Genomic DNA, 26,782 nt, shown 5'->3' with positions numbered 1-26,782 from the left:
CCGACAAAGTGGAAAGATAAAGGGTCGCAAGGGGAGCGTAGCAAGTTGCATGCAGCGGCAGAAATTGAAAGTTGCAGGAATTGATGCATCACTGGAGGAATGAGATCTGAGGACCCCAAAACGACTCTGAACACGACGCGATGATGCACACAGTAAACACAGAAAGACTGAAAGACAGACAGACAGACAGATGGAGACTGTGAGCTGTGAGTGCTTGACTGTGAAATACCCCAACGATTCGAATTGTTATGCAAATCGTAAACTAAACTGGAAATTTGAATTTCTTATCAATGGGCATTGGAGTTCAATGCACTCGGGATACAACCAACAACAAAATAAAAGTGTTCCAGTTCCAGTTCGAGTTTAACGGCACATAAGTGAATATTTTAATAGTTTTTGAAGTGGTTCTTTTGATTTATAAGCAAATGCTCAAGGCTAAACTCCAATTTGATTAAAATGTTTTGTGTTGAATTTTTACACCCTTTACTTTTAATACAGAATACAGGATCTATTAAGATTATAGAAAAAGAAGCAGATAGCACCGATCTTATAGAGTATATATAATCTGAATCACCATCAATAGCTAAATAACTTTTGTCATATCGTATACATGAATTACTTGACATGTCCCAAATTCTTGGAATAAGACCAAAAGTATTTTATTTTACGATCCTTTCGTATTGAAATAGTCTACTATCTCAATATATTAGTTCATAACTTAACAGGTAAGTAAAAGGTATAATTTAAAATCGATTCTTCAAATTTCACAAAGATTCTTCGTAATTTGTATATACTTTGGATTAAAAATAAAACAATATTCCTAAGCTAGTATCGTTTACTTTTTAGTTAAATACAGATTTTCACATTCAAATTTCGTTAGTTAGTTTTGGGTGAAGAGCAACTAAAAATATCATCTTTTTTTTAGTTTCAATGTCAAATTTTTTATGAATTTAATAAATATTCGTCATAAGCATATTTAAGTGCTGAAGATTTTAAGTTAACCTATAAAAAGTAAAAGGTCTATTACTGTCAAAACTTGACTGTGCTTCATTTATGTAAATTCTACTAACCGCTAATCAGCATTACGTATTGACGCAGCCTCCTTGTGCTCACTTGTCAAGCTGGGTATATTTGTTGAGTGAGAAGAAAGAGAGAGAGAGAGAGAGAGAGAGAGAGAGAGAGAGAGAGCAAATGGTAGAAAGAGACAGCGATGCTGATCAGTTGAGCAATGAGTCAAGCTATTTTTTTGGAAGCCGAGGAATTCTAAAGTGAGGAAATTGCAATCTTAAGTTTAACGCCTCTACGAATTAAACAATTGGGTTTTTCATTATTATTACGTATTAAGTAGGTTTTTTTCGTTCGTTCTTTATTTTTTATATTATTGCCGGCTCATTATGCTCGTGTAGCCGAGTCAAATGGCATTTCAAGTTCGGGTTCGCTTAACATTTTTGTTGTTGTTAATGTGGTTGTTGTTGGTCTTGTGTCTTGCTGTAGGTTCTGTGATGATCTCATCGATTGCATCAGATTTCGCACGGCATGTCGTTATGTGGCGCACAAATTTAAAACTGAAATTCTTGTTGATGTTTTTTCCAGTTCCTTTTTGTAAAACACACATATGCAGAATATTCAAAATTAGCTGTTAGCACGACAACACAAACCGCCCCAAAAGCTGATGATACCGTCTTTCTGTCCGTCTGTCAGTATTTCTGTCTTTTTGTCTGGTTATAACTCAATGCGATTCGCATTTAAAGGCGAGCCCAGCTAACAAATTGGCCAATGCCATCGCACAGAACATCGTAACATGCGATATACTCTGTATAAGAAATACAGACAGTCCGAAAATAAAAGAAGAATGTTTTCAACGTGTGCAGCAAATTGATTGATCTGCAGCAAAGTTTGAAATGAAATTAACATTGGCCGTTGTGGTTGTGGAATTGTTGCAAATCAATCAATGAATCAAGCACACACAACAATTTTCGCTGATTGGGCTTATTTTCTCAAGAGTTCACTCTGGGGACTTGTTCATGTTGTTGGTGTCGAAAACTACTCTGAGAGATGAAGATACAGATACATTTGTATCTCAAGCTGCTGTCGCGTTGAAAGCGTTGTGAAAGCAACGAACCAGAACAATACAAGCTGTAAATTATAAGATTTACATATGAGACTGTCTCTCACTTTGCTATCTCTCTATTTGTGTGACATAGTCACATATATTGAACAGCATCGAGAACAATAATCGAATTATAATAACGAATATTCCAAACTCAAACGTGTTGGAATTTTTAGCTACAAGTCTTTTTAGTCTCATTCTGTCATCGTTTGTGTTTTTTTTTTATTTTGTATTTTGCTGCAACTCATTGACCTCTCGCTTAACTTAAGCTGCCATGTCGAATTTGTTTTTATTGTTTGTTGCTCGCTGCTTTTTTTTGCATTTCAAATGGATTTGTGACGTCAACGGCAAAACTGCAAACTGCAAACTGCAAAACGGGAACAAAGCCAGGCAAACAAACAAATCGCATGGAATGTGTCCCTGACAGAAAATACTTTACAGATGCTATTGTGTCTACAAAAATGCAAAAGCTAAAGCAAAAGCGAATGCAAATAATTATTGCCTAATTCTGAAATGTATTACTGCACAAATGTGACACAATCGAGGCAAGTATTTGATGTTCAAGTAGTAGATGATCTAATACTGTTTTTTTTATACTTTTTTCTCGAGTTTCTTATATTATTCTCATTACGTAAATGAACTAAATTAAAATATGTGAAATTAGACTTTTTCTCCTATTTTGTAACATTTATTAAAGTTCAAATTTGAAAGGTTTACATTATTGTGAAAATAATAAACAATATATCACTTATTGAAACCGGCTCAATAAAATTCGATTTATACTCTAATTTCTTAGTGTCAAATTTCAGTGTCTCATATTTCAAACAAATTAACTGCTTATACTTAATTTATGTCATCACAATACAAATTTTATACAAATTATGTATACGTCTTTCTCATATTATTGAAACGAGTTTGACATTGTCTCAGCTAATTTACAAAACAAATTTTTATTCAAAAAAATATTTGTCTCAATGCAAGAATTTATACCTACAATTATTTAAATAGTTGAAAGACAAGGCTTTAAATAATACTCCAAGTAAATAACTGGATGTCTATAAGCTTTAAAAATGTTAAGTTTAAGTTGTATAATTAAAATAGAGAAGATAACTAATTATTTTTACTAGAGAGTTAATATTCAAGCTTGAAAATATTTAATGAAGTAGTTCTCTGGCGAAAAATTTCGAGTGTAAACAAAAAAACATGAACTGAAACAATTTTAAAAATAAGTAAATGTTATTCTTATAGCTCTAGTTTAGCACTATATTTACAGCTAAGATTGATTTTAAAAACTTTTTCTGCTTTACGCTAAAATATGTATATAAATTCATTCTTTTTTTGGTTTTCATAAAAATTCGTACATGTTTGCAAATATCATAAAACAGAAAAATAATTCCAAAAGCATTATTAGGTCTAAGTTAAGTGCTAATCAAAAGCTATACAATTCATCTTTATTCAAAATAAAGCAATACTTAGGTAGACGTATTTTCCACTTTGAACGTGACATCTTCGGCAAAGAATTATCCATATATTTTACAAACATTCAATGCATTTACTTTAATTTTAAACATCAGTAGTTAACACTCATTTTAAAATTTTCCAATGTCTGCAAGAACTTTTAATTATTTAAAGCATACATTTTATTTCCCTTGACACTCTGATCAAAACTTTTAAAAAACATAAATTAAAAGTAGCACATATTTTAAAAGCTGATTTCCCCCAGTGCATCATTAATTACTGAACTATAGTATTCAATTATATTTACCTAACTATTCACAACAAATTCCAAAACAATATTTTATATTTAGAGGCACACACAAGTGCATGCTGCGAGCTTTTAACAGAGTCGAACACATTATCAGTTGACGTCGATTGCTGATATCTTATCAATCACATTTGGCCGGGAACGACGGTAAATGCCATTTCAATGATTAGTCAGAGCCAAATCTTGTGTGTGGCATGTGATTAAAAAGCAGAAAAAAACTACAGGTAATTGGAAACAAGTCCAAGTTTAACTTGGCTAATGATAGAAGACAGACAAGATCGAAAGAGAACTCTTATTTATTTAACCCGATCTGTTACTACATTCGTATGTTTACTACATGTGCTCAGACTACATTATGTACAATGTACAATGTACTATTTTACTATGTACATTGGACAAACAAACAAAATTAAACAAAAGCCGCGCAAATGTTTATATTTTTTAGCCATGCCAAGAATACAAAGCACAATCATTTCTATTTCTATTTTTTTCTCACTTTTATAAATTTCCTTTTCTCTTTTTTTTGTTGGTTTTTGGTCGATTAATAAAAGCAGAGGAAGTCCATAGTTTATAAATAGCCACTAGGTGATATTGAGTAGTATTTATGGCCAAGTCGGAAAGGACATTTGAGGGTGGGTAGAGAGGGGGGGTGGGATGTATGTAGATGTATTACTCACCTTCTCGGCGAACTCCTCCCGAGGACGTCGTGAAAGTGTTTGCGCACTCATGAGCTCCTTTGTGGGCGATGGTGTCATGTTTAATGATACGTTGATACGCTGCTCTCTTTACTTTTGCAAAATGCCAATTGCAATTATTACTATGTTTAATTAAAATTGTTATTTAATTTGTTTCTTATATATTGCTTTTCGTTACACTCGTTGTGCGGACGCCTTCGCTATATACATAAAGAAAAATTTCAATTTATGGTTATTATCAATTTTATCAGTTGTTGCTTTGCAAATTCAGTTAAACAAATTATTGCGTAGTCGTTTAAAAATATATTCTGCTAACGTGAATAGTTCACTTTGTATTTTTTTTCTGTCACTCGCTCTCGCTCACTTGCTCGCTAATAATTCGCTTTGGTGTTATTACTATTTATTAATGGCGGTTTAATTATTGTGCGTTGTTGTTGTTGTTGCTGTACTTGCTGCTGCCAGGTGTGACGTGGTCCGTTAGACGAGTTCACAATTATTTTTAGCGGCCTACGAAAAGAAGAAAAAACATTTAAGCCGCAGTCAAAGCCGGCCGGCCACATGCCAAGTTTTTTTCTTGTTTTTTTTCTTTTTTGTTCACAACTTGTTGTTTTTTTGTTGTCTGCAAAGTCGTGGCGCGACCTTCACTGTTTTGCAATTCTAATTGAAATTCAATTGGTCAAGCGTCGTTTTAATTTTTTTTTTTTGTATTTTTATTTTTAATTATGACCTGCAGCAAACGAGGCAAAAAGGGCCCCGATGATTATAATGATGATGACGATGATGACGACGACGACGTCATCAGCGACCAAGCGCAACAGTTTGTTGAAGGAGGCACAAAACACTAACACATACAGACACTACACACACACACATACAGATCACACACACAGAGGACACCAGTCACACACAATTACACACGCGGCACACACGCACACCGGTTAAACTTGTTATCGCGGCATGCAAAAGAACCTAAAACTCTAGGCCACAAACGAGTTCTGGAGCGGCACAGGGCAACACCAACACTAACACTAACAACAACAACAACAGAGCAAAAGCACCCAGCAACACTGAAACACTGAAACACACACAGAACACACAACTCAAGTGCTTTATTTTGATATGTTGTTTTTTGTTTATTTATTTTATTTTAGTTGTATTTTGTTGTATTTTTGTTGTATTGCACATATATAATTTTTAGATGAAAAAGAAACCCTTGAGCACTTAGACAGTGGCACTTAGGGCAACATTGCTAAAGTGGTCGCTTGGTTGGCTTGGAAATTTACTTTTAAATTAAAAACAAACGAAAGTAAATCAACAAAAATGAAACGAAAACACGACACACGAGACGACGGCCGCCAACGCGCTGCAGCTTCAAAACACTTCAAAAGGCGAGCAACAACTAACAGCCGGGTCCGGGGCCGGCAGTTATAACTGCCGCTTCAGATTCAAAAAGCCAGAGGGAGTACAACAAGAGAGAAAGCAACCAGGCAGCATCACGATTTCCAAATACTCTTATTATCGGTGGCCAGAAAATGTATAAAATCTAATTCAATTAAAACTTACAAATATTGCTAAATAAATAAATTTATTTTTATATTTTTATCAATATTACATGTAAAGAAATTATTTAAATATATTTTATTATATTTTATTTAAGTGTGTTATTCATGTGTAAAAGCTGCATTAAAGTTTTTACTTATGGGAAGTAGTCAAGAAAAATGTTTATAAATTTACCGTGATAGATCAAAATGATCATCGCAACATTATTATAAATACAAACTAATTTTCAATTATGTTTTCTATTATCTATATTACATTATCATTATTATTTTAGTAAGAAGAACGATAACATAATGTGTATTAGACATTCAAATTAATCTTTTATAAAACCTCGATATATTTGTAATATAACAAAACATTATTTATTAAGATTGAATGGATGACATATATAATATTAAATACATGTAATTACACTTTTCTGAAGACTCGGTATTTCTGCAATATATTTTTTTTTACAAATAAAAAATTAATATTTCTGACTACATCATTTATTTTTATTTAATTTAACTACATATTTGAACCAAATACCAATTGGGAATATTTATAGACTTAACTTTTAAGCTCAACACGTATTCGTTGACTTATTTGTGTGACTTTTTTGAAAGTGTATAATGAGAGCGCATGCTCGCAAAGAGAGAACTAATGAGAGAGCCGGCAGGCTAATAGCCCGTTTGCACTGCGAAGCGTTTTGAGTTAAAGAGAATGGAATGCTTTGAAGCATGTTGTTTCCACTGTGCGCGTCATCATTATGATCATATACTAGTGTATAAATATTTTGAAAAAATGTAAATTGAATTTCGTTTTGAAATTGCTCAGGTCCGTTTATTGAAAGTTTTGCAAATGCATTGAATAATAAATTGGCTACGAGAAACTACGCTATGCGTGAGTGATCTGTTTTGTTTTTGTTTTTCTTTTTTTGTTATAATTGGCACTAATATATAGTAAGTAATAATCTAATATCGTTTCTCTTGCTTTTTTAGGCCGCCGTTATTGCATTCTCCACTGTGCGTATTTGTGATTGCAGCTCTTGAATATGCTGCTCAAACTTCTGAATATCTCCAGTGATCTGCTGCAAACTGATCAGCACATTCTTCAATTTCTCTCCATCGATCTGCACCTCTAGCTCTCGAATCTCCTTGCTGACATTGCCCGTATTCGTGACGCACTCGACCAGCTCGCTGCAATGTGCATGCAATTGGGCCAACAACTTGTATGCCTTCTTCGCATGCAGATCGTGCTTGGCGCTCTGAAAGAGCAGATCATCCGTGTAGTTGAACTGCCGCTCCAGCTGCGCAGCAACCACATTCAGCTGCTTCTGGAGCTGACGTGTATCATCCAACACTTTATCGATGTCGTCCCGCTGCTTGCGTATGTTGCCAATAAATTCGTGTATGCGGCGCGTATATTCCTTGCGTGGCGCTTGCTGCGTTTGCTGGGCGCTGCGTACGCTCAGCTCGTTGTGTTTTTGTGTCTTCGCCAGCAGCTCCAGCTCCAGTTGCTCGATTCCCGTGCGCACGTTCTGCACCTGCTGCGCCTCCTTGACCGCCTTGAGCGTGTCCAGCGTGCTCAAGAGCGGATTGCGATAATCCTGCCACTGTTGCGTCAACGTTTGTCGTTTGGCTTCCGTTGCACGCAGCAATGCCTCTAGCTTTGCAACATTCTCCTCGGGATCGGCCAACACTAAACAGCTGCGTTCGTGCAGCTTCAGCACTGCTTGTATATTCTCCAGCTCGCCAGCAGCTGAGGCTTCCCTGGCCTTGAGTGTCTCCAGGTGGGCGTTGAGTGTTTTGCGCTGTGTCAGCAACTTTTCCGCTTGGGCACGCAACTGTTGCACTTGGTCACCCAATTGTTGCACTGGCGTTGGTGCCTCTGAGTTTTCGGGCAGCTTCTCCGCAACGTGTAGCAGTGGACTTGGCGGCACTTCCTCTTCACGAACACTCAGCACATTTACAGCCGTCGGCACCAATTCGCCCCAACTCTCCAGATCGTTTTTGTGCAACACCGAGGCAATGAGATCATAGGAGCTGGCATCCACTTGTTGAAAGAGATTCGGTGCCAATTGCTCGAAATACTGTTGCACCTCTTTGCTGCGCTCGGCCAGCTTAGCGCCGGGAATGTTCAGATTCAGATGTGGCTTAAATTCGATGCTCTGACAACTGCAGCCCTGCTTCTGACGATTGGCCACCGCACGACAGAATTGCGGCACCCATGGTGCCTTTAGTTGTTCCGTCAACTTCCTGCGAACCTCTCGCTGTAATTGCTCGCGCGCATTAAGCGCATTTGCTTTGCCCGCACTGTCTGCATTCTGGCGTTCCCGAGGCAATCGTTCAATGAGAAACATCAGCAGACGTCGCAGCTCCACAGCGTTGGGATAGAGAAAGATTTGGTAGCCAATGTCGCCGCGGTAGCCGCTCTCCTTACATCGCTCGGCAAGCACTGTGGCCGCGCTGAAACGTTGTGCCATCGCGCCGCCCGGCAATGATCGCGGCAGCTCCGTCAGCGTTGGATTGATTTCCAGCAAACAACTGGACACGGCTCGCACCACTTGCTCAGGCGTAAATGTGGTCAGCTGATCCGTAGGCTCAATGCTGGCATCGATTTGCTGCAGCTGGTGCATGATTATTTTATCCACCTCGTCCATTATTATTATATTTATCTACTTTTATTTTGGCATTTTAATTACAAAAAAAAATTGGTCTTTCGCTCAGCGTGACCGCAAGCTGAGTATTGCAATACACCATGGATATTTTTTTGCGGTATATTGGTCGCCAAATAAATGATATACGAGCAATGGTCACACTGCGGTCGCTTAGAATAGCTCGATAGCGTTCAGAAAGTTATCGACGTAGCGCGAAAATACCAAACTCAAATATAACAAAATGGAAGTGCACAATAAATCAGATTTAATACGATTTATCAATATTATCTTCTAGTTGAAGGCCATTGTAGTGACTTCAATGCCATACTTCTATACCTTAGAGTCTATATTAAATCATAGTAACTACTATGCACCCATTGAAGAAAACGAAAAGAACAAATCTGGCAAATGATAAGTTTTACCACGTAATATTGGCGGACATAGAGAATATAAAGTACACTATTGAGAGACTGGACTGGACCATCGACACAATGGTTAGAGGAATTACGGTACTTTGCTATTTGCTCAATCCTGTACTCCATTGTCGGCCTTTTTGATAATGATATTCAACGCCAAATTGCCATCTTCCGAGAAGAGCTCCACCGTTGACTTGTTCAATACCAGAAAATCAGCATTGGTGTACGTAACGAAACTTTCCCGTATAGAGCGTGGCTTAGACTGCCATTTAAGTGTACGATTGTTGGCCTCCAACGAGATGAGATAATCAAAATCGGCTGCATCGCGCATAGTGCCGATCATGCGACAGGCGGCAAAATACTGCTGACAACCCTCGCCCAGTTGCACCTTCTCCAGCGAGAGCAGAAAATGTCGGCCATGACAAGACTGTATCATGGTCCAGTCCAGTGCTCCCACTTGATTTACGTTCGTGGCCAAAAATATGATATCTGTGCCCTCCATCGTGATCACATTCTGATGCGTGCTCACAAAATGCTTATACACATCCTTCAGCGCGCCCTGCCACACACATTTCTCATCCGGATACGGGCAAAAGTACGGACGAAATTCGCAGTCCTCTTCATGGGATTTCTTATCCGCATAGGACAAACGCATCCGACAGCCATAGCAGGCATGCTTGCAGGGAAATATCAGCTTGGAGCCCACCTTCTCCATGGCCAGATTGCGTATGTTGGTCATGGGCACTCGACACACGGGGCAGACGTTCAATTTGTTGCGACACTGCGAACAGATCAGATGACCACGCGAACACTGCATAATTGGAGGCATCATATAGCTGAAGCAGACGGGACATTCGAGCAGGGAGACCAAAAACTCTCGGGTTGCCGTCTCGGCGGGTTTATCGCAATCGATGCTGACGCCGCCGCTGCTGCTGCAACTGCCCTCCATTTGGTGATGATCGAGTGACGTATCCATCTCCTGACCGCTATTCGTATCCTTGGGCAGCGTCAGAGCATTGGCCGTCGGTGGAGCATCCGCGTTGGGGCGCTGTCGACGTGGTTGCATTTGAGTTTTGCGATTGGGAATCTATATCTATTGAACTGGCAGCAAATTGGAAATTTTGTCAAAGTGCAATTAAAGCGAACCGAGAAGAAGGAAACTATAAAACAAAATGTGTTTAATCAAAAGTTGGAGTGTGCCTGTCAATTTTTCGTACGCTTGGCAATTTAGTTCTGTTAAAATAAAAAAAAAAAAAAAAAGGAAGAGAAAAAGACAATTGTATTTAGGCCTTCAAGGAAACTGAAATTTAAATTCGTCTGGGTTGCTGCAACAATTCGATGGGAATGGCGAAGCCTGCTTCCAAAAAAATAATCAACTGTCAACTAGATGTCAAGAGAAATGATTTTACTGCAAGACTTTTTTCTAATTCTTTTTTTTACTAATCACGTTTATTTTTCATTTTCTGTAGTAGTTGTCATTGTGTGTGTTTGTTGTTGTTGTTGTGTGTGTGTGTTTGTTTGTTGTTTAAACTAAACATATTGCAGTTAATTGTAAAAAAAAAACAACTGCTCAATTTACAATTTCCAATTGCAAACGTTTTTGTTTGTTGACAATGTTGAAAAACTTAGGCAGAAAACAAATAAAATCAACTGTTCGGGAGATCGGTCTAAACTAGTTAAATTTAAACATTAAATTGCTTTTTTTCTTTTTCTTGTTTGGTGTTCTTATTGTTGTTGCTTTTTTGGGGATACAAATCTTAGTATAAAGTGTGTGTTTGTTGGTGTCTTTTTAGGGGGGAGGATGTTTCATCGTATTATTGTTATAATTTCGAGTTGCGTTTTTACACGAGAAAAAAAACTGTTACGTTTCGTTTGGCATGAACAAAAATTGTCGCAATTTGTAGCTTACAACTCTCGAGTTAATTATATAATTATCATTATATATCAATTAGTTTTTATTTTTGCATTATTCTTGTTAAGTTATGTTTTGTTGATTTTTTTTGTTGTTTTGTTTTTTTTTTGTTTGTCGTTAAAAGTGATGTTTACTTTTATAGCATTTACAATTTATTTCGTATAAAATAATTTACATTAACTAAACTAGCTGTTCTCAGTTGTATAGATGTAAAGATGTAATAGATGTGTACGTGTATTGTGTGTGTGTGTATTTGTTTCGAGAGTGGTATGGATTGTGGATGGTGGGCAGCTCCGCTCCAAGTTTTATGCCCCCACGTCGACCGGCTTACAAACTAAATTAAACTAAAACCCACAAATACAAAAAAAAAAAACACGCGGTAGAATAAATGTGTTTTTCTTTCCTCTCTTTTTGTTGTTTAATTTTCTTAGTTTGCATTTCTCACTTATTTAAATGAAATATTCCTAGAACTACTAATAATATTTATTGCCAGTCCAAAAGGCAAGAGACTGACAATCAGACATACAGACAGACAATCTACCGATCTACACGCACACACACACATGCTCTATATACATTCCGATACGATTAAAGGAATATATATATGTATATATAATTTGTATATGTGTGGTGTAAGAATCGTGTATCGAAAATCATCGAAAATCGTTTTAGAAACGATGCACATAATCATTTCAATCATTTTGTTGGATTTTGTGTGTTGGTGATGTGTGTTGATGCTGTGTGTATGTACCGGGTGTGTGTGTGTTGGTGTTTTAGACCAGAGATATGGTTACATTGATGCCCAGATTCCCATTGTCGGCAAAGAGTTGCGCAATCGATGTGTCAAACACCAGACAATCCGAATTGAGTATGGCCGAGGCAACGCCCTCGTGTATGGAACGCGGCATTGCCTCCCAGGTGAGACGACGTCGATTCCCATTCAATTCCAGGCGATACACAAAATTCTCAGCCTCCTTGCGCGACCCGATCAGCTGAACGATGGCAAAGAACTGCTGATGGCCATCGTATTTCTCCTGTTTCTCCAGCACAAGCATGAAATGATGGCCAAAACACGACTGCATCATCACCCAATCGACGGCGCCGGGCAGATTGATGTCGGTGGCCAAGAACACAATATCCTCGCCCTGCAGCGTTGTAATGCTCTTGTGTGACATCATTAGATGCTGCATGACTAGATCCAACGGTCCTTGCCACTTGCACGAGGCACCCGGACATGGGCACAGATACGGCCGGCATTCGCAGGTCTCCTCGTGCTCCGTCTTCTCAGTGTAGACGAGTGAGGCGGTGCAGCCATAGCCCGAATGTTTGCATGGGAATTTCACATTGGAAGCGACCTTCTCCATGGCCAGGTTGCGTATGTTGGCGAGGGGGCCGCGACATGTGGGGCAGCATGTGAGCTTGGAACGGCACGAGACGCATACCAAATGCCCGCTGGAGCATTGCAGTATCGGTGGCAGCACATAATCGAAACAAACGGGGCACTCGAATAGCGATGTCAGATCGGCAGACATGCCAGCATCACCGCCTCCTGCGGACGACAGTGATGAGCTGGATGAGGACGATGTGTTTGCCGATGATGTGTTACCAGCACTGGACGATCCCGTCGAGCTGCTCGTATTGGTCGCCACAACGGCGGTGGCGGCGGCTACAGCGGCTGCTGCTGTCGGTTCACGTCGCTTGGGATTGATTTTATTGGACATTGGACTTCTTGGTGCTATTTAACTATCCTCAGTGTGTGTGATTGCCTGCTACTTCCTCCTCCTGCGCCAGCGAATTGTGCCAAGTTCAAGTTATAATGTTATTGTGTGTCACTGCAAAATTAGACAAAGCGAAAAACCCGTTAAGACATCAACAAATTCGTCATTTATTAGTCACTTAATGTTTACTCGATTCATTCAGTTTTTTTACAATGAAATTCTATGTGACATGTGTGGGAATGTTAGTAAATAATTGAAGAAGTTTGAGTTTGATTGACACTCAATCGATACACAAAAGTTATTACAAATCGTAATGATAGCAAACAACTGAAAGACGTTCAATTAATCTTAACCGTCCTTTCTGCTCGACAATTGTCGTCAACTGTCACAAATATCCAATTGCATTCAATCATAATTATTACGACTAACATTAGCACGTCGTAGGGTATAGATATGTAGCTTCTTTGTTAAACTTAATGTTAATGTTGCTATTGTTGTTGCTGTTGCTGAGTCATTTTGAAGGCCCGCCGCACTTCTTTCGCTTGACTTCGCTTTTGATTTGCCGTATGTCTGTGTTTGCGTTTGTGTTTTGTGATACCGAGACGAGTTTGAGGCGCGTTCACCTTACACGCGTGTAAAACCACGCAAATACTTCTTGAATGCCAGCCACTCTTATCAGAGTGATGAAAAATGCGACCATTAGGCTTCATTCCGTACCGCCCGCCATTCGAACTGCGACACATGAGCGTGATGATCTACGCACAGTGATTCAAATGCGTGTGTAAACTGGTTAAATAGTTATCTAATCTGTTACACACCTACACCTCGCTTAACGGCCTCGACCTGAGCTGTAAAATTTGGCCACTAACCGAGAAGGCATTAAAGTGAAGCAATGGACTTTTTTTAGTGTCTTCTATTTTATTATATTTGGTTTTATTTTGTACAGTGAATTTCGATACAAGTGAATTTCTATAACAAACGCAGCTTGGCTGCTAAGTACAATTGAGGTACAGTGAAGTGGTCGTTAAGTGAAATATCTACTTGCTCTGACTTTTAGGTAAAATTGCAATCTAGACTTCAGATTGGCAAACAAAATTTCATACTTCAATATTAATCTCTCAATAATCTCAAATTTTAAAATAAAATCGTGCTTATAGATATTGTTAATTTCTTATCGTTCTGCATGCAAGACGATTTGTACAAAAAAATGGTTGATACTAATGTTACCTAAATCTAATCATTCAGTTGTTTGAATTCCTGACTCCCCAGAAAGCTAATTACGCGACATTCTTGATGTGCTTATAAAAATGCGACTAAATTCCGTAGAAAACTATACCCAATTTTAACAATAAAACATATTTTTCAATATTTTGTGTTATATCTTAAGAGTTTTTGGGTAAACTCTCTCTATATTTATGTGTTCAATCTAGTAATCTATTTAGTATTTCCTTCCCCAAAACTTTATATAGAAAATGGGAGTTTTTGGGAAACATGAAATTAAATAAAAAATGTTTCCTCTCCCAATATTCAATTTAAAGTTCTCTATTGTAACAAACATTGAATGAAATGAAATTATCTCATTCATTTCGAATGCATTTATTAAATTAGCAGCGACTCAGAATCACAGTGCAACGCTCCAAAATTTGTGGGAGTATGCGTGAGTGTGAGCGTGTGTGTGAGTGAGTATGGAGTATAAACAAATGCGACGCGAACTGCGTCAACAACAATATGGGCTTCGTTTGTGGCAGCAATGAGCACTGACTATGAGGGTGGCTAAAGGAGGGGTAGGGATGGTAGTTGGTTGGCTGTGGTAGCGGCACATAATTAACATTTGGCTCTGGGGGCTCGCTGCGTACCGTAAGAAAATTTCCATGCGGCAGAGCGGAGTAGAGAGCAGATCATTGTAAAGAGGGGGAAGGGAGAGCGTCGTCGGCGGGGTAATTACTGCTGCACTAAAGCCATGAATGTAATTAAGTTTGTTACTTTTTTTTCAATGAGTTTGCAAAATCAAATAGAAAACGACGGAAAGCAGAGCGATATGTTAGAGCAACAACAACATCAACATCAACAATAATAATGCGAATTTATATATGTATGGGTGTGAATGTGTGTAAAAATAAACAGCTACAAAATAATCATAAACGTAAACTTACAAAGCTCGCTGTATGCGTGTTTATATGTGTGTGTGCGTCTCTCACTGCCTCTGCGTGTGTGTGTGTATGTTTGTGTGAGTTTGAGGCTTTTATCAGTCAGCCATCACGTGTATGTGTGCACACACACATGCATATATGCACATAAGTTTGTATGTATGAGGTGAGTGTATGTTTGTATGTACGTTATGTATATCCTCTTTATGCACGTATGTTTGTATGTATGTGTTTGTGTGTTGCTTAAATCAATGCAATTGCAAATTGCAATTGCAGGTGGCAGCACTTCAGGTTCGCACACGCACACGCACAAAGAGAAAAGTTGGAAATTGTTTTTCGTCGCACTTTTTTTTTGTATTGTATTTGTATTGTATGTATTATATGTATGTACAACATTCAGTTTCGGTTCGGTTCGATTCACCTTGCGCCAAACTCGAAATTCAGGCGTGCGCTAATTTCATTTTATATATTTTTCGTTTTCGTTTTTATCTAATTTTTCTTTTATACGCTCGCGCACACACTCATTGAATAATATGCTGATGGCTATATGTACATGTTTGCTGCTGCTTTTTCTTGTTGTTGTTGTGTGGTCGTTGTTGTTGTAGCGTGAATATCATCTGTTTGGTTCGCCTTCGTCGTCCATCGGTTACATTTACATACGGGACGCAACTTAAAGTAGACAAACGACTGCGACTGCGAATGCTACGGCTAAGGGGCAGGGCAGGGCAGAGGGGGAGCAGGCAGTGGCTTGCTTCTTTCTGCTGCTGCTCTGCGTGCAATGTAGCCGAAGAAGCTTGAAAATTTATTTCTAATATTGTTGTTCCTTTTATTTATTATTGCACAAAAACACTTGCACGATGTGCTCAGTCTATGTGGGCATTCTTATAAATTGCCAGGCACAACTATTTAACTATTTAGCACGTCAGACTCGCGTATTTTTCTGGCTATTTTTAATTTTATCTTTTAATTTGCCTTGTACACAGCGTGACCGCAACTAGATTTTCCAAAAATATACTATTTTCGTGGAAATACGATGTACGAGTTGCAGTGTTTTCATGCCAAGCGCCCATTGAAAATACTGTAATTGGTCACACTACCAGCATTTCAGTGTTGTGCTACGTTTAAAGTTATTATTTTGTTGTTGCTATATTTGTATTGTATTTTAAAATCAAAGCAAAATTACATGAAAAACGTGTACTTATTAAATTTATATAATAATATGTATTTAACAACAAATTATAAACAGCATACTGATTGCATTTATTATTTGTTTTTTTTTTTTGCGGTGTAACGACAACTCTGCAGTTTTAGACGCCGCGACAACCCTGTCGGGGGTGTAGCGATTAAATTTGTAACTAGCATAGAAAAAGAATTCAAAACGAAATTTGTTCTGTTTAATAAAACACAACAAATTTATTGGAGCGCCATGTGCGTTGCCAAAAGCGTTTAATCCAGTGTTAATCAACTGCTGTTTAAATTAAGCAAGCAAAAAACAACCAAAAAATCGATAACTCTCCACATCAATCATACGCCTCGTATCTGGAGCACACGACGGACCAACAACCCCCATTAAAAGAAAAACGGGATAATAAAATAACAGTATATATAGAATTAATTCGACACAATGATGGCCAATTATTGGATACTATATTGTGTAGCACTCATTGCGCTCGCTACTCTCGCCCACTGTGCCCTCAATAATCCCTACGAGGAACTCGGCATAACGAGATCGGCAACGGTGCAAGAAGTGCGGCGAGCCTATAAACAATTGGCCAAAGAATGGCATCCCGATAAAAACAATCATCCGGACGCAGAGAGGCGTTTTGTGCAAATCAAAAAAGCCTACGAACTGCTCAACGATCAGGAGCGACGCAAAGTTTACGATCAACATGGAATCACAAGCGAGGATTCGCATTATTTGCGACAAAAGCACGATTATAGCGGCTATAATCGGTTCGCTTTCGATCCGGTTGAGGAGTTCTTTGGCAAACAGTTTGGCTTCGATCAGGACATTAGTTTGTATCACAAATTGTCCGTTACCTCGAATTATTTCGAACAAACAATCATACCAAAGAGCAAAACCAAATTGCATATTATCATGTTCTACAATGATTGGTGTTTTGGCTGTATGAGAATTGTGGCGGCCTTTAAGAAGTTAGTCGACACCTTTGAGCCTCTCGGTGTGCAATTTGCCACCATAAATGCGGCTCACGAGCCGGGCATCTTGAGGAAAACCGGTGCTGATGGCATTCCCAGAATGGTCCTGGTGATGAGTGGCCACAGTTATGTGTATCGTGAGAATGTTTACACACAACAGAAACTGGCCGAGTTTATACGAAAGAAGATGCCCTTTAAGATCGGTCAGCGCATCAACGATGATAATCTGGAGGAGTTCCTAAAGGGCTGGACAGATAATCGTGTGCGTGCCTTGGTCCTGGAACCAAGAAGCTCCACCAGATTAAGGTATCTGATCGCTGCTTTTGGTTTCCACGATCGTGTCGCCTTTGGTTTCGTCGATCTGACGAATAAGAATACCAAATTAATCGCAGATCGTTTTAAAGTGAATCCCAAGTTGGATACACTGTTTCTCTTCAATGAGGATTCGTTGCGTGCGGTGGCCAGCATCTCCATGGCGGATATACCAACGCAAACGTTAGAGAACATCATCTCATCCAATCAATACTTGTCACTGCCGCGACTCTCGTCGCAAGAGGTGCTCGAGGGCGTTTGTCCCGCCGAATGGAATCGTCCCCGCAAGCGTTTGTGTGTCGTTCTCATCACCGAGAACTCCCCGGATTATGACATAGCACGCGGTGCATTGCGACACATTGCGTTGGAGAGCGGTTACAGTGCGGAGCGTGTGCGATTTGCCTATATGTACAAGGAGAAGCAAGCGGATTTCTTGAATGCCATTTCCAAAGGTTCCTTCGAGGATAATCTGCTGCGTCTCGTGGTCATTTGGCGACGCGATAGCACACAGATCAAATATGAATGGGTCGATGGCGCGAAGCTGGATATCAAGACCACAGATTATTTGAATAACTCTGCCATAAATACGACAAAACATGAGATTAATTTGACCATACAGCGTCTATTGAAAACGAATGAAGCTCTCACCTATGAGGCTTATGTGCAGAATCTCTTGGATGAGCATGCTCAGGGCATACTAAGTAAATGGATTACACGTTTACTCTATCTAGTCGATTATCTATCCGATAACATTGAGGATGAGCATTTGTTTGCCGCTCTGTCGCTGCTGGGCACAATTGCCTTTATGTTTGCCATCGGCTATGTGATGATGTATTTTGTTCGCGCCGAGGAGGAAACCCTCAAGGCGCAAGGACAACTCAACGACGGGTTGTGCAATAACAAGCCCAGCAAGCAGGCGCCTGAATTGAAGCTCTATGAGCTGCGAGCCGAGAAGTACAATGGTCTGGTGCGTCTGCTGAAACCCGGTTGTCGCACGATTCTCTTGATTACAGATCTGCAGAGTCGGACGAAGCTAATACCGCCATATCATCGAGCGGTTTGGCCGTATAGACGGACTAAGACGCTGCTGTTTGGCCACATGCTGATCGAGAAGGGTTTGTCGTGGTATTCGGAACTGTTACGCTTATCGTTATGCACAAATCAGAATCTACAGATTAATCCACGGAATTGTGTGGGCACCGTAATAGCATTAAATGGACATCGCAAGTATTTTTGCGTCTATCATGCCAAGCATCCGGAATGCGCTCGTGGCACAAAGCGTATGATTAAGATGACCAAACAGCTGCTGGATCGCAACGATGATCCAGAGATTGGCAACTTTCTGGGCGTGAATTATTCGGAGGAATCCGATGCTGAATCGAATGTGCTCTTCGAGGACAATCTGTTGGATGGTCTCAGCAATTGGCTGGATCGATTGTTCGAGGGCACCACACACAGATACTATATTAACTATTGGCCCGATTTTCCCACTAAGTAGACAAAGACAGCGCTCGCAGCTTAGATGAATAAACAACATAACAAATAACAAAAAAAAAGCAACCAGAACAAATAATTGAAAATGTAAATTATTTTGTCGTCCCCCTTCTTTGTAAATCGCATCTAGTCAAATAAATTATTATCTATTTATTGCAAGTTTTTCTTTGAAAATGATTTCGAATTCATTTCTCATTTCTTGTGCTTGCAGAACGAAAGGATTATACTCCACTAATCTTCTCTGCTCTTCAACTTTCAACTTTAAAATACGTAGCGTAGCTTGCCTTCCTCCTCTTGCCTATTCTCCAAAACTTGATGTGGACCAAAAGTCAAGGAAACTGCCAACAACATTTGCAACGCCAAATCAATGATCAGCCATTATCAAAAAGAAAAGATTGCTAAATCAATCAAGCATCAATATCAGTATTTCGTTGATCAAATATCACCACAAGCTAAATCAATTTCATTAATTTATATAATTATCGATTTGTTTTTTTTGTATTTGTTACCAAAGAATAAATGTAAGTTTAGTGCATTACACAATTAAATTGAAAAGTCCAGATTTCTTTTATTCATTTCTCTGTTTGTTTGGGTAATATCTTCGACATACCCACATATTCTAATAGTATTATTAGTAGTACTCCATTTGTAAGCTCATGTCTAGTCTTAAGATGATATATAAACATATACAACTATAATTCCCGCCCCTATTTCCCCCTAGTATTTAAGCACAACTTTTAGTTGGGCCCCATCAGCGAGTGCAATCGAATCACGGCTCGATAATCATTGTGCGACAATTCTCCGCGTCTCGAACGATCCAACACACGATGCAGTCGCTCCAGTGTCTCTGGATTCGCGGTTGTGCGGAACATTTCATCTAGGTAGCGAAGCGATTCACGTGACCAGAATATCGATGGCTTCGATGAATCCGTATTGATGTTGTTGCGCGACGACGAATCACGTTCCATGCCAGCCAAAAGACGCACACACTCCGATTGCAGCGGCTGATGGCGTTGCAGGTGCAATCCTCCAGTGGCAATTGCACGCTGTTGCATGTTGTTGCAAGGTAGCTGTGATTGCTGCTGGCCAATTGGTCTGGCATATGGTTGCATTCGCTGTTTGGGTAAACGCAATTTGTTGTTGCTGTTGTTGTTGTGTTGCTGCTGCTGCTGCTGCTCCTCGTGTTGCCAAATGGGCGGCAATGGCAGCTGTCGACGCTGCTGCTGTTGATGGCGTGGCTTTGCTACACGATTATTATGCTGTTGTTGCGACTGCTGTTGCTGCTGATTGCCTGGAGCAGCCTCGTCCTGCCAGACTGGAGGTGGCGGCACCGCTGGCTGCTGGTGATCCGACCACTTGGCATTCAACAACGCACGCGGTTTGGCCACACGATTATTCTTAGGCGCAGCTGGCGGCGTTGCATCCTGTGTCCAAACGGGAGGCGGTGGCGGTGGCGAGGAGAGTCGACGCGGCGTGGCATTCGCTTTGCGTGGCGTTAAACCCAACACAGCTGGCTCGATATTCAACGACTTGAGTCGATTCTTAATGTCCAGCTTGGCGTAGTTCTGCAACAAAACTTCATAATTGTCATTGGGTTGCGCACTAAAGATTACGCTATAGTGTTCTTCGATCTCATTGCGCATTGCCGACGTAGCATTCTCATCGGGCGAAAGTTCCAGCAGACGCTTGAGTATGACCAACAATTGATCCAGATGCATGCTGCCATTGCCCAATCCCGCCTGACCAAACAGTATCATGTTGAGCAGGCGTCGCTTGCGTTCGGCCAGCTTAAAGCCATTCTTGGTGTTCATCTCCTCCAGCTCCTTAATGCGTATGAAATGTGTTTTGGCATTACCGAGATCGGTGTTTAAGCTATTAATGCCGTCGCGGAGGAAACGTATGAGCACATCGATGCGTTTGGGTGGCTTTTGACGTTGGATATCGTTGCTGCGACGTTTGACCTCACGATTCCGATGCAAAAGCATCAGCTGCAATTCCTCCTGATTCTTTTTGAGACCGTAAATGACCAGCACATAGCCATACTCTTTGAAATCCATGCGCACACTCACATTGCACTTCTTGGCCGACGCTGTCAAGAACTGACAACCCTCCGGACTGAACAAATACTGCGTTTGATCCTGTGCCATCAATATCTTTGCCTCCGAAGGCACATCGGGTAAACTTCCAGCATCTTCTGCTGTTGCATTCGAGGTGGATGTCGCCTTGCTGGTCACACACATTGAGATGCCCTGCGAATAGCGATTGTTGCTCAAGTTGACGTTCTCCTCCTCGTTGTCATCCGCTGTTGAGCTCAACGGTATCATTTCGGGCAGATTCTCCATCGGCCCTGACTTGGGGGTTGCTGGTGATGTATCCTCTACGATTTCCACCTCATTTGTTGTTGTGGTCGTTGAGCTAGGTACTTCAAAGTGCTCGGAGAAACTGTAATTGGAGTCCGAGTCCAGGTCGTGAGGCGTCACGCTGGGCTTACTAATTGCGGGCTTACTGGGCGTTGTTGCTGTCGCTGTTGTAGCTGTCGCGGTGGTCTTAGCTTCTGCTGGCTTGCTCTGAGTATCAATAACAAACACCGGCTGCTGTGTCTCCTCCACAGGCGAGGCAATAACTTCTGTAACTGCATCTTCCTCCGGCTCAGGCAACTCGTCGATTATTACAGTCGCAGTTGATGTTGATGTTGCAGTTATAGTTGCAGCTGAAGTCGAAGTCGAAGTCGAAGGCGAAGTCGAAGCCGTTGTCTTGTTTCCTAGTGCTGCTTGCACCAAGGGATTGGGCACATAATCATTCGAATAACGCTTGAGTTGCTGCGATTGTTGCAACGTTGCCGTCTGAGCTTTCTTTTGCGGACGTGCAAGTCCCACAGCCTTCAGGAAGCGACCATAGCAACTGTTCTTCGAGAATTCCGAGCTCCAATTGAAATGAAATGGTGTCTCGATTGAAAAAAATGTGGAGGAATCACCCAGATAGCTCAGCGGTCCCCCGCGATCCTTGTAGACCTTCTGATGCGACATTATCGTGGTGGTGTAGTTGGTGTTGCGATACTCGCCAATGCGCTGACGACAATCCTCAAACAGATGCCCACGTGCCGCACAATAACTGCAATGCTTCGTGCGATACTGTACTTTTGACTCCAGCGACACATTGGAGCGTGTCTGCAATGGCAAAATTCGTTTAATAAATGAGAGTAAAAGCTAATTTGATTGCACTCACCGTGGAATGATAGCGACGCCACTTGTCCGGGCACATGTCCGTACTGTGGCCACGCATCTTGCACAGCTGGCAGATCATCCGACTGAGGAACGAGCACTTGTTGCACTTCTGCACGTAGAGCGCTTGCTTGGCACCACACTGAAAACATAAATAAGACATAATTAATGATAACAATAATAACGAAAGAAAGTTACAGTCAAGTCTGCTTGCTTGTGAGATACTCGCTACCCATTTAAAGCAGCTCTATAATGGTATTATTCCTTTTTGCGTACAAAATATATTGTTATTTTTTTCCTAAAATGTTAAATCTCTAACAATATCATCGTCAAGATTCAGACATTGTATACATTATATTTTATTTTCAATGCCCAATTAAAACTATTCTGCTATTTTTGCCTTAAAATTTGAATTCTCTTTTTAAATTTTAAATCTCTAGTTCTATCTAACAATACAATAATCAAGAATCAGACATAATATAAATTTAATTTCACTTTTTGTCATCAAATTCCAAATCTCTAACAATATCGTCATCAAAAATAACATGCATCATGTATTTGATATTTGTTAATAACAATATTCTCATTTTTTGCTACTACACAACTATTGAACAGCCGAACATACAATCTACAATATATAAATTATTAATGCTCATCAATAATAAATACAAAATTTTCCCCTGGCTGTTACACATACATTTGCTGTACACGAAACTAGAATACACTTTTTAATAGCTAACACAACTATATAAACTCCAACTTACGCCCAGACAAATGGCATTTGGACAGCGTGGCTCGGCATGTCCGGTTGTGCCGCAGGTGTAACATGTGACGGGTTTCCGTGGACGCGGACACTTGGCACGCATGTGGCCCATTTCAAAGCAATTGGTGCACTTAAGATTGGAGCGTTTGCGCATCACTGGATAGCGATCTGCATTCGAAATTCGCCACTCGTGACGTTGTCCTGTAATTGGCAATTAAAAGCAATTAAATAAAGTCAACTAGGAGTCAATAGATAGCACTTACCAGACATGGCTTTGAGCAGCTTGTTCATGTTGAATTGTTCACCATTCCAGCTGTCATTGTAGAAGCGACACATTTCATCATTCCAGCCCACAAGATCACCGCCAGTCAACTCCTCTTTGAGCTCTGACATATTGTGCTCCAATTGCAGCACAGACTCTTCTTCTTTTTCCACCTGTTCCACCTCTTCATCTAACACTGTCTCCAAGTCCTGAGTTTGCATTTCAACAGTAACTACATCGTCCTCATCCTCGTCTTCCGGTTGCGCCTCTGTGGTGCTCACCGTCGCTTGTTCATTGGCTTCCAGAGTGCGCTTCGAGCGTTCTGTTCTCGCATCGATCTGCTTGAATACTGTGCTCATATCTTCCGTAATGGCCTCATTCATTTCAGCCTCCTCCTCAGTGTTGGCATCGGAGCCTTCGCTCACCATCGCCACATCTTCGGTTGTGTCCACAGCCTGCATTTCCCTCTGTTGCTCCTGCTTCAGCAAACGCTCCGCAATCTGTCGCGCCGTTGGCAACGCTTCATCCTCAGCACCGCTGTCCGAACTGCCTTCGATGGGCGCTAGCTTCCTGGGCTCTGTGTTGACCGCACTCTCCGAGCAACGTCGCTGACTAATGCGTCGTATCTTACGCTTGCAGCGCTCCACAGCCATGCCACGAGCTATGCCCGGCACTCCGGTGGCCTCCACATCATCATTATCGCTGTCCGTCTCATCGGCATCGAGCTCATTGTTTGGATCGGATTGTGTGTCTTTGGTGCTTGAGGCACGACGTTTGCGCAGTCGCTTGGTCTTTACCACATTATCCTCGATCACAGCCTCCACATCGCTGGAATTCGAGTCGGTGTCCACGCTGCGTATAATCGTTGGTGTCGCCTTCTGTTTGGCCTTGCAATAAATGCCACTCTCGGTGAGATCTGATTCACTCTCGTAGACATCGAGAGCGCGAAATTGTTGCTCATCCACACGAAAGTTTTGCTTAATCTCCTCCAGCTTAGAGGGTGGCACAAATTCGTATTCGGATGAGTTGTCGAGCACCTCTTCCCTATCCATAGTTTGACTGTCTGGCTCGGCAGCATTACGGATTGCATTCTCAGTCAATACCAGCAAATCCTCATCGGTGGCACGTGCATGATCCGCCAGCAAACGACTCGTGTCTTTTTGTACAATAAAATCATCACTCGAAAGCACAGAATTGCAGGGCGAGGTTAACGCTGATGATAAAGCTGCCGGCTCCACAGCACAATTGACGCCCAGCTTAACGTCGGCGGCATCCATGGCATTTTCCTCTAGATAAGGTTGCGTGAACTGCCCTTTCGCCTCCTCGCCATCTTCGTTCTGCTCATCCTCGCTGGCATCCACATCAATGATTGGCACTGGCGGCAGCGGCACAATGACAACATCATCTGCATTCGACGAAGTTTCGCTATCCACCAGATCAATCATCTCCACGGGCTGATCATTGTTTTGTTTGAGTTTCTTATTGGTGGCACGCGCCTGTTTCGATTTCTGTCGCTTTTGTTCCAGTTTCTGAAGCTGCTCCAGCTTGCGATTTGCCTTGCCAAAAGGCGCCACAGCACGCTGTCCCGGCTCCCGCTTTGTTTTTGGCCAATTTGGAGGTATGGCGACCAAAAGACGTTGATCAAAACGCTCGGGTTCATCATTTGTTGTTTTAGAAGTTGTTTGTGGTTTCGGTGGTTTCTGTTGTCGCTGCTGCTGATGTTGTTGCTGCTGCTGTTGTTGTTGTTGCTGCTGATGCTGATGTTGTTTCTGCTCTTGCTGACTTTGTTGCTGTAGTTGCAGTTGAAGCTGTTGACGTTGTTGCTTTTTAGTCGCCTGTTGCAGCTGCTTGCGTTTCAATTGCTGCTGATTCTGCAGTAACTGTTGCACATTGTTGATTGGCTTTGGAGGGTTCTTCTTGGCGTTGTTAACCTTGTTGGCCTTTTGCGAGGTATTTACTGTGGTTGCTGGTGGCGGCGGCAACATGCGCTTTGGCTGCGCCGTCGTCTTTGGTTCATCTACAAGCAGAACCGTGGAATTAATATTACTTTATTGACTTGTAATAACTAATAACCAACTGGATTTAGCAACTGCTTTATGTGTTCGTTTGATATATCAATACTTTCGGGTTTATTCAAGCTATAGCCCTGTGCAACCAAATCATCGAGCTGTGCCTTATCAATAGCGTAGAGCACCGAGGCATCACATTGCAAATCAGCACGATTGGGCCAAAGTAAAACGGACACCGCATTGCGAAAGTCGTTGACTGCTTGATCGATTTGCTGATGAAATAAATGCAAATCTTCCACCATTGCCAGATCATGTGGTATATCGTTTGGAATCGTGTTGCGTTGCTGCAACGCTGTCTCCAGTTGTTGCACCAATCGCATCAAAACAAAGCGTCTATAACGTTCCTCATACAATTTACGTGGTCGCATGATGCAATGCGTATTTCGATTAAAGAGTGCTTCGGTTGTGATCACCTGAACCGAGGATAGCAATTTTAACATCATCACGAGCACTATGCAGGATAATATGTAGGCCAACAAATGCTGGGATATTTCATCTATCCAGTAGAGCAAATCATGGCGATAATAGACATAATAATAGTCCAAGAATAGCACAAGGCCTAGCACTTTAAGGGTCAGCCATATGATAAAACAATGATTAATTTCGCACAATTTTTGGTGAATAGCGTGTAGCATCCAATGTTGCGTCATGATGCCAAAAAGCAGACAGAATTCGGTTTGAAATTTGGAATGTCAACAATAATTTGGGATATTTTTTAAGTTTGAGTCGATAAGTAAAAACAAGTGAAATTTATATTCTGCACACTGAAAATTGTTTGGACTAGCTCACTAACTGATTTACAGCAAGCTATGCTTGTTAAAAGACACAAGAATGAATTATTTCTTCGCTTTAGTCTGTATGTATGCTTAACGAAGACTCGGACAAGTTGCAGTGCTCATTTAAACATTTGCACAAAATGCACGTGAGTTGATTACACACGCTATATATTATATTATACTGACCTTCAGTTGGCGGCACTTCGCTTGTCTTTGGTGATTTGGTAGATTCGCCAATTGTTGCATTGCTTTCGCCTTTGTTGTCTATCCAATAACGTGGTTTGCCAATTGTTGTTGTTGCATTGTTGATAACACGCTTTCCACTAACAAAGCGATGCTGCTGCTGTTGTTGTTGCAAAGGTGGTGGCATCGACCGCGCATCCACATCCACAGCCTTGGCATGTTGCTCCTCACTTGTTGCATCACTATAATGTATTGAAGCGTATAGTATTGACTCCAGCTCATTCAGCCTGTCGTTGTCCATTTCTTCAAGCTACAAAAAACACACATTTAGCAAATAGCTGCGAAGTTTAAAAAATGTGATACGACTGCTATGACGTCTGACGCTGCTTACATCGCTCATCGTGCCAGTCCTTGTTGTATTTTCTTATCGCTGTTATTCTTTTTGACATTAAAAAGCGCAGTGTTTTTGTTATTTCTTGCAAATTCGTTTTCTTTAACTTTTACACAAAACCACGTTTTGGCTAGAGATGAACAGCTGAATGTTCTAACATCTATCGTTTGCTCGATACATCGATAACAAAAGG

At 40.8% G+C, this 26,782-nt stretch overlaps 7 protein-coding genes and 1 long non-coding RNA gene across 11 annotated transcripts in view; 2 read left to right on the top strand and 6 right to left on the bottom strand.

Moving 5' to 3' along the window:
• Window positions 1-5,961, bottom strand: part of LOC132793544 (four and a half LIM domains protein 2) — a 70,712-nt gene extending 64,751 nt beyond the window's left edge. The window contains exons 1-2 of the mRNA XM_060803516.1: window positions 5,854-5,961; window positions 4,553-4,770 (exon numbers count right to left, since the gene is read on the bottom strand). Coding sequence (XP_060659499.1) covers window positions 4,553-4,630 — 78 coding nt within the window. The 5' untranslated portion in view covers window positions 4,631-4,770; window positions 5,854-5,961. The remainder of the gene's footprint in view (window positions 1-4,552; window positions 4,771-5,853) is intronic.
• Window positions 4,054-5,616, top strand: LOC132793548 (uncharacterized). Its single transcript, XR_009633126.1, has 2 exons — window positions 4,054-4,099; window positions 5,304-5,616. It is a non-coding gene; the product is annotated as an uncharacterized LOC132793548 (long non-coding RNA).
• A 610-nt stretch (window positions 5,962-6,571) lies between the features above and the next one.
• LOC132789368 (coiled-coil domain-containing protein 22 homolog) lies at window positions 6,572-9,022 on the bottom strand. The gene has a single exon (XM_060797337.1). It carries the CDS (start codon window positions 8,769-8,771, stop codon window positions 7,107-7,109), a length of 1,665 nt encoding a protein of 554 aa, XP_060653320.1. The 5' UTR covers window positions 8,772-9,022; the 3' UTR covers window positions 6,572-7,106.
• A 146-nt stretch (window positions 9,023-9,168) lies between these two features.
• On the bottom strand, window positions 9,169-10,487 carry LOC132789370 (probable E3 ubiquitin-protein ligase sinah). Its single transcript, XM_060797339.1, has one exon. It carries the CDS (start codon window positions 10,248-10,250, stop codon window positions 9,294-9,296), a length of 957 nt encoding a protein of 318 aa, XP_060653322.1. The 5' UTR covers window positions 10,251-10,487; the 3' UTR covers window positions 9,169-9,293.
• A 663-nt stretch (window positions 10,488-11,150) lies between these two features.
• Window positions 11,151-15,965, bottom strand: LOC132789371 (E3 ubiquitin-protein ligase sina). 4 transcript variants are annotated; one of them, XM_060797343.1, is made up of 3 exons: window positions 14,968-15,965; window positions 12,703-12,928; window positions 11,151-12,645 (listed from the first exon to the last, which is right to left on the bottom strand). In XM_060797343.1, exons 2-3 carry the CDS (start codon window positions 12,815-12,817, stop codon window positions 11,870-11,872), a joined length of 891 nt encoding a protein of 296 aa, XP_060653326.1. In that variant the 5' UTR covers window positions 12,818-12,928; window positions 14,968-15,965; the 3' UTR covers window positions 11,151-11,869. The 4 variants fall into 4 exon arrangements, with proteins under 4 accessions (XP_060653326.1, XP_060653323.1, XP_060653324.1 ...); XM_060797340.1 differs by having other exon boundaries at window positions 11,151-12,928; window positions 14,968-15,963; XM_060797341.1 differs by having other exon boundaries at window positions 11,151-12,928; window positions 15,383-15,963.
• Window positions 15,966-16,265: 300 nt separating this feature from the next.
• LOC132789366 (dnaJ homolog subfamily C member 16) lies at window positions 16,266-19,407 on the top strand. The gene is made up of 2 exons (XM_060797334.1): window positions 16,266-19,011; window positions 19,136-19,407. Exon 1 carries the CDS (start codon window positions 16,586-16,588, stop codon window positions 18,926-18,928), a length of 2,343 nt encoding a protein of 780 aa, XP_060653317.1. The 5' UTR covers window positions 16,266-16,585; the 3' UTR covers window positions 18,929-19,011; window positions 19,136-19,407.
• A 60-nt stretch (window positions 19,408-19,467) lies between these two features.
• LOC132789365 (uncharacterized) lies at window positions 19,468-26,727 on the bottom strand. Its single transcript, XM_060797332.1, has 6 exons — window positions 26,590-26,727; window positions 26,202-26,508; window positions 23,172-25,187; window positions 22,910-23,109; window positions 22,150-22,287; window positions 19,468-22,091 (listed from the first exon to the last, which is right to left on the bottom strand). The coding sequence occupies exons 1-6, from the start codon at window positions 26,596-26,598 to the stop codon at window positions 19,662-19,664; spliced, it is 5,100 nt and encodes a 1,699-aa protein (XP_060653315.1). The 5' UTR covers window positions 26,599-26,727; the 3' UTR covers window positions 19,468-19,661.
• LOC132789375 (uncharacterized) lies at window positions 25,183-26,013 on the bottom strand. The gene has a single exon (XM_060797347.1). The coding sequence runs from the start codon at window positions 25,887-25,889 to the stop codon at window positions 25,236-25,238; it is 654 nt and encodes a 217-aa protein (XP_060653330.1). The 5' UTR covers window positions 25,890-26,013; the 3' UTR covers window positions 25,183-25,235.
• Window positions 26,728-26,782: the final 55 nt, after the last annotated feature.

This window comes from Drosophila nasuta, chromosome 3, assembly GCF_023558535.2.
Source record: "Drosophila nasuta strain 15112-1781.00 chromosome 3, ASM2355853v1, whole genome shotgun sequence".
Taxonomy (NCBI): Eukaryota; Metazoa; Arthropoda; class Insecta; order Diptera; family Drosophilidae; genus Drosophila; species Drosophila nasuta.
The sequence above is the reverse complement of the archived record's forward strand: the minus strand, read 5'-3'. Positions and strand labels throughout refer to the sequence as shown.